The sequence below is a fragment of the Melozone crissalis genome, unplaced genomic scaffold, assembly GCF_028551555.1.
Source record: "Melozone crissalis strain CALT ecotype California unplaced genomic scaffold, PUWL_Pcris_2 ptg000068l_1, whole genome shotgun sequence".
In the NCBI taxonomy this organism is placed as follows: Eukaryota; Metazoa; Chordata; class Aves; order Passeriformes; family Passerellidae; genus Melozone; species Melozone crissalis.
In genome coordinates this window covers 10,736,789-10,743,686 of record NW_026535846.1, presented here as the reverse complement: position 1 = coordinate 10,743,686, position 6,898 = coordinate 10,736,789, and the positions used below count along the sequence as shown (strand labels likewise).

Below are 6,898 nucleotides of genomic sequence, written 5' to 3'. Positions count from 1 at the left end.
CACACCCCCATCTACTCCCCCCCAAGCAAGCACTGACTGCTAGAGCCAGCCAGGAAGGAATTCAGGGTACTGTGGGCTGCTGTAGCTTTCCCAACTCCTGCTGTTCCCATGCCAAGGAAAACCAAGGTGAAAGTCACCAGTTAGAGACCAGGAATTACCTTTCAAGCGCCACAAAACACCCCCAGCTTGGATGTGGAAAGAAGGCAAGACTGTGACACAGCCAGCTGGTGACCAGAGGGGAAAGGGACCTGTTGCTCCCCAGCCCAGGTGACAGCCCCAGCTCCTGCTGAACCCTGTGTCACCAGAGAAAGGACACAGCAGGTACCTGTGCCACGCTCCTACTGCAGCAGGGAGTCACAGAGGCACCTGGCTCCTGCCACGAAACAAGAGGCTAGAAAAAACCACAAGTCTGAAACAGTTGAACACAGGACAAAAAAGGCACATTTTAATATGTACAGCAATGCATTTGGGCTATAAATTTACCCAACACAACTGAAAAAAAATCCAAACTATGCTTTTATACTTATTCCATGGTGTCAGCCTCATTCCTAGCCACCTACCTTTCTCTGCATCTCTGAATGCTGCTATATACACACACAAACAAACAATTACGTCATGAATGTTCATTTAGGCTCCCAAGTTCAAGTAATAAAGTTCAAACTTGCATAGCATCTTATGCCACTCAGCCATAAACAGTTACGATTGCATATTAGCTGGAGCAGCCATCTCTTTCAATTCAGCCAGTTTTGGCTGGCCACCATTTTTTAATTTTTTTTTTATTATTTTTTTTAATCCTTGAGTCAGAATGTTTCCTAAGTCACCAGCCCTGAGGGATGCCACAGACTTCAAAATGAACCTCTTGCTGTTGTTAAGATCCTCTTAAACCAGAAATTTAGAGTGTTGTCAAGAACAGTTTTAAAAATGTAATACTGTTTATTTTGCTTCAAAAACATTTCAGCATTCTAAACATACAAAAAAAACAGAACGTTGCAAATTTGTTTAAGTACAGAGTGTTTTTGAACTTCAGTTGCTGCACTGGCTCTTCACTTAGTTGACGATGAAGAGATGTCTACAGTTTCAGTTTAAAAACTACCGCACTTAACTAAAAAAACCCATACACTTCTCATGCCAGCTGAACCCCCTTCCACAACTAAGAATGGCAGCAGAATGCTATTTCACTATATACAGAAAGACAACTTTAAGCTAAATGGACGCCCACTGTAGTGTAAATAGATCTACCCTCACAGTGCATGCTTTGGGCCATGGCACCCCGGGGAACGAACAGCCTCTCCAAGTCATCACTGCTCCTCTAAGGCATCATCACTCTAAGCATGTACCACAAGAATCTGTCTAGTTTTTACAAACTATAGATATGTACAGTTTATAACCCAGGATTTTCTAGCCAATAACCATATAGTAACACCACCTTACAAATTAAAAAAATGCTTGAAACATTTTTAAATGCTTTGTTACACCAACAGCAAAGTGCACAGAGTTAGGAGAACACTAGAGCGCCTTTTCATTTTAAAAATGTTTGGAAATATGTACAACTTTGATACAGTTTCAGGGTGCTCACTACACCCATGGCCACTTCATGTAAACCAGTTACAATTTCTAGAGCACTTTTAGAAACTACAACGCGATCGGAATCCAATTTTTTTTTTTAATTAAGCCTAATAAGGGCAAGAGACACCATCTCAAATAAGAGGTGCTTCATTTATGGTGTTTCCCCTACTCTATGGTATTCACATGGAGACAAGTATTGTACAGTTTTATTCATCATCATCATCTTCATCCTCCTCTTCTTCATCCTCCTCCTCCTCTTCGTCTTCTTCCTCTACCTTTTTCCGAGCAGCTTTGGTCGCTGCTCCCTTTGCGCCATCAAACTTTCCTTTAGACTTGTAGTCTGCAACATCCTGCAAAGTCAAGGGGATGTCTTAATTTGCTCTAAGCAGCAAACACACACAGCATTTGTACAGCAGCAGGTGTTAGGGTAAAGGGACTGGGCTGCCCAGGTGCACCCCAGGGGGACACAGCTATGCAGACACCTCAGCATGCCCATCAACCATGAGGTCTGGAGCCCTGCACCATGGCCATTTCTCTGAGGAGGAGAAGAGAAGCCAGCCTCTCAAAGTTTCCTGATAATGCGACAAAGCTCCAGTACAGCACAGCAGACCCTTTCTGAAGCACCACGAGCAGCCCCTGCTGCACATCACCGGGGAAAGCTCTCCCTCCTTGCTGAAATCTGCCTGTGGATCTCCATCCTGCTCTGCCCCAACCTGTGCAAAGCTCAGCTGTAACTATGCTGGGGCCAACTGGGCTGGGCCTATGTTACAAAAGCACTAAAACAGAAGAGCTGGTACAGAAGAGGCACAAGTGACAACTCTCCTTACCTTCTCGTACTTCTCCTTCAGTTTAGCTGCCTTATTATTGTAAGGCTGCTTTTCACCATCACTGAGGTTGTTCCACATTTCGCCCAGTTTCTTTGCTACGTCCCCAATAGATATGCCAGGGTTTGTGGACTTGATCTTGGGGCGAAACTCTGAACAGAAGAGGAAGAAGCCAGACCTTGGGAAGAAACACCAGAGGACAGTCAGCATTTGCAGCAGCACCCCTTCCTCCATGCCTCCCCCACAGCACTGACACATGCAGAGCACACAGAGTAGAAACTTTCCTTTAACTTACAAAATCAAGCTTAAACGTGCTTTGATTTTACTGAGGCTCAGACCGGCAGCCTCCTTCACTCAATGCTCTATTAATTAAGCATTTTGTATCCCCTCACCCAATTTCATCTTAGATACATAAGTCTGACTGTGACTCAGCCACTTGCGTCCTATGAGACACTCCTATCACTATGAGTTTAAGAGCACCAAGTATTGACAGTTTGTGTCAGTACATCCTCAAAACCACAAGCTGCCTAGAAAGTTTACAAGACAGTATCACTACCAACACTGTGTCCCCCACCTACCTTCTTTCCTGGAAACCCATGTTACATACAGGGTGTGAAAATGAACCAAAACGTTTATGCAGTTCACGTCTCAAAGTTACTTACGGTGGTCGTTTAGGGGCATTGGGGTCCTTCTTCTTCTTGCCACCCTTAGCTGGTCCATAGTCCTTCATTTCTCTATCATATCGTACCTTATCAGCCTTTGCCATTTCATCAAATTTAGCCTTTTCCTTGCTTGACATAGTCTAAAAAAACCAAAACGTGAGACAGCAAACTTGTGATTACCCAACTGTTCAATAGCTGGCAAACTTTATGTAAACAAGCCAACACATATGAACTCAATAGGGGAGTTTCAGAATTTGTTTGTTTTTTTTAACTGGACTGTCCTGTACGGGAAAGCACAGCCACCACAGACACACTCAGCAACAAGGAAGCAACAGAAATGAGACAAGCACAGTCAGAGTCCTCCTTGGGATGCACACCTGGAAGGAAGTAGCTGCTGAAGAGCACTGCTTGGGGATAGTAAAAAATGCCAGACTCTAGCAGAAGCATCTAAATGGGCAGATACACAAGGCTAAAATGCTCAGTATTGCTACAGGCTCCAGCAGCACCTGACCAATGGCCAGGTCAGCTTGCCAAGAACAGCACACAGACCAAAACAGCACCAGCTCCCTTCATGTTCAGACACACACACATCATCTCAGCAGATACTGTAAGAGGTTCCTTTAGGAAGTCACAAATTAAGGTACCTTCCACCTCTCTGAGCACTTCTTGGAAAACTCTGCAAAGTTGACTGGAACCTCTGGGTTCTTTTTCTTATGCTCCTCACGGCACGTCTGCACAAAGAAGGCATAGGCAGACATCTTGCCCTTGGGCTTCTTCGGATCACCTTTAGCCATCTTGACTCTGTAGGGACAGAGGAAAAATTAACAAATAAATGACATTTAGATGAATGCACACACCGATATATACATACACATATGGTGTGCATATATTTATACACACACACACCCCCTCATCATCTTCTGACGTGATGTCCCATCAGAAACACACCCCTTTCTTTCCCCTGACACCCCTTACCATCCCAAATACAGAGATTTAAAATATTCTCCCTTGATACTTGGGTTGTAGACAAGCCAAGAGAAACCAGTCAGTGGATTTAAGTTAGATTAATACATATTTACATCATGCCCAAAGACTGGAGACAGACTATTAAATATACATACTTCTGCCTATTAAGCCATATATATGAACTAATATAAAGTATCTGTTTAAGTTGGCTACCACACTGGGGCTGGAGTGGCATGCACAGTGCAGGCAGTGACTGATCCCTTCAGGAGCCGGAGTGTGTGTCTCAGCAGCTGCTGCCCAGGTAAGCAGGCAGGACAAATTAGTTGCCCCGAAAAAATGCAATAACCTTTTATATATAAAAAGGGCACAAACACAGGCTCACTATAACCACAATAGTACCCGTGGAGCTCTGCGAGGTGAGTTGTGCTTGCTCTTGCTCCACCAAGTGACACATGTTTGAGGCATAGTGGTCAGTGCAAAGATGCAATCGGCAAGTTACCGAAACGACGGTGCTAACTTTTGGGCTCCATTTCTTTTCCTGCTTCCGTGTAAAATTCTCCCCTCTTAATAAAAAATATCGTAAGCCCGCAATAGTATTTTCTATTTACATCTTCTAAGTCCCTCAAAAATTTAATTTTTATTAGCACAGCGTTAATATTTAATTGCGCCCATTAACCCGCCAGGTGCAGCCCAAGTGGCCGTGAGCCGCCCTGCCCGCTCCGGCCGCTGCCGGGACAGCGCTGCCCCCGCGGGGGCGGAAAACGCGCGGTGGTGCCGGGGCCGGGGCGCGGAGCCGGCCCCGCTCCGAAGTTGGGGGCGAGCGGCCCGCGGCGGCCGGTCCGGTCCGGCCCAGCCCGGCCCCACTGCGCGCCCCTCCCGCATCTGCGCCCCCCCAAGGTCACCGCGGCGGCCGCGCTCCGCGGCGCGGGCACCTGCGGCGGGGCCGGGGCCGGCGGGGGCAGCGGCGGCTCCGCCAGACGCCAATAATTCATCTTCCATTTTGTGAAACGCCTCCTGATGAAAGAAAGTGCCCCTGAAATGCGGTGGGGCGGCGGGCGGGGGGCGGCGGGGGGCCGGGCGGCGGCCGGGGGCGCGGGGCGCCGGGCCGGCCCCGGGCGGCCGGGGCAAGCGGCAGCGGGAGCGGCGGCGGCCGCGCTCCGCGCCCAGGGCCGGCCCCGCTCGCTAAGATGGCTTCTCCCGGCGCCGCCGCCGCCGCGCCGCCGAACAAAGCCGCGTTCCCCCTCCGCCGCGCTCGGCCCCCCGCGCCCGCCGCCCCCGGCAGCCGGCCCCGCCAAAACGCCGCCCCCGCCGCCGAGGGGCTCCCCGCTGGCCCCCCGGCGGGCGGCGGGGGCGTCGGGGCCGGGGCGCGGGCGGGAGCCCCCCCCCCCCCGGCCCCTGCCTAGCGCAGCGCTCTCTAACAAAGGCTCCCGTGCAGCCATTACCGCCGCCGCTACGCTCCTCCGCGCTGCCAGAAAAAGAGTGCGGGGAGCCCCGGGGCGGCCCCCCAGCGCCCGGCCGAGGACACGGGAAGGTGGGGGGAGAGGAGCCGGGGCGAAAGCGAAAGGTTTGAGCCCCCGGCGGGGCACGGGGAAGGAGATTTTCCCGGCCGCGACCCCCCTCCCCATCCCTGTGCCGCTCACACGTCTTTCTTCCCTTCGCCGGGGCTCTCCAGCGCCAGCCATGTTAATGCCCACAGCACGGGCAGCGCGGCGCGGGGAAAAGGCGATGCGGGGCCCCGCCGCGGGCGCAGCCCCACCAGAGACACCTTCTCGGGCAGGGGAAGAGCGGCGGAGGCAGAAGCGAAGGGATCGGGGGAGTTTGGAGGCGGCGGCGGCGAGAAAAAAACTGCTTGGCCGGGACCGCCGGGCGCAGCGCGCAGGGTTTATCCCTGTCAGATGCTAAAGCGACAGCCATATTAATGCAGAATAAACAGCGGGCACGGCACTGCGCACGGCCGACAACTTTCCCACCGCCACCAGCCCCACCGAGCCCACCCTGGGAAAGGGGCACATAAAAGCCGAGGGCGCCGCGCGTTTTGCCGTGCGACATTAGGAGGCGGCAGAGAAAAATCCCTGCCCATGCGGGGGAGAAGAGGAGTTAGTCCCGGTGTAGTTGCTGCACCAGCCATATTACTCTCGGCGGCACGGGAGCCCAGCGCGGAGCTACGGGGCTGCACCGGGGGCAGGTGGCCCCTCGACGGCGGGGGGAGCTCCCGCCGGGGCAGGGCAGGACCGCGGGGGACAAACGCTGCGCCTCGCCCGCTGCCCACCGCCCCGCCAGCTGCGCACAGCATCTGCCCCGGCACCGCCGATCCCCGCCAGAGCGGCGAAACAAAGTTTTGGGTGAATTTCCCGATTTCTTTCTAATTAGAAAAAAATAAAAAATCAAAAACTCGGAGGAAAGAAGAAACGGAACGCAACATTGAAAAATTAAAATAAAGAGAGAAAAAAAAAAAAAGCATGCTGGGGCGGGCAGGACAGAGGGACGAAGGCGCGGGGGCAGGGCGGGGAGGGGGCAGCCGCCCCCCGAAAAGTTGCGGCGGGGCTGCACGTACCTGTATTGTTCGCGGTAGTGTGGACAGGAGCGGAGCGCAGGGCACGACGCGGGGCTCGGCGCGGCTCAGCCTCGCGTTGGCTGCCTACGAGAGCGGCCTGATTGGCTGCGGGGCTCTGCCGTTTAAAACAACCTCCTCGCCCGCTCATTGGCGCGGCGCCTCATGAATATTAAGCGCGGCCGCGCGGCGGTTGGCCGGCGCGGGTGAGGTCATTCATTCAAAAAGAGCGCCCGCCGGGGGGACCGCGCCGCGCGGCCAGCGCGTGCCGGGGCGCGGGAGGGGTGCGCGCCCCGCGGAGCCCCCGCCTCGTGCGGCGGAGCGGGGAA

General features: G+C 53.0%; 1 protein-coding gene across 1 annotated transcript; it reads right to left on the bottom strand.

The window, feature by feature from the left end:
- Positions 1-418: 418 nt before the first annotated feature.
- On the bottom strand, positions 419-6,666 carry HMGB3 (high mobility group box 3). Its single transcript, XM_054289559.1, has 5 exons — positions 6,573-6,666; positions 3,697-3,853; positions 3,053-3,192; positions 2,394-2,568; positions 419-1,916 (listed from the first exon to the last, which is right to left on the bottom strand). The coding sequence occupies exons 2-5, from the start codon at positions 3,844-3,846 to the stop codon at positions 1,773-1,775; spliced, it is 609 nt and encodes a 202-aa protein (XP_054145534.1). The 5' UTR covers positions 3,847-3,853; positions 6,573-6,666; the 3' UTR covers positions 419-1,772.
- Between the last annotated feature and the right edge of the window lie 232 nt (positions 6,667-6,898).

Coding starts and splice junctions, on each gene's coding strand:
- HMGB3 (XM_054289559.1), bottom strand. CDS start 3,846: ATGGCTAAAGGTGATCCGAAGAAGCCCAAGGGCAAGATGTCTGCCTAT. Junction 3,193..3,696: donor AGTGCTCAGAGAGGTGGAAG/GTACCTTAATTT, acceptor TGGTTTTTTTAG/ACTATGTCAAGCAAGGAAAA. Junction 2,569..3,052: donor AATGCCCCTAAACGACCACC/GTAAGTAACTTT, acceptor TTTCTTCCCAAG/GTCTGGCTTCTTCCTCTTCT.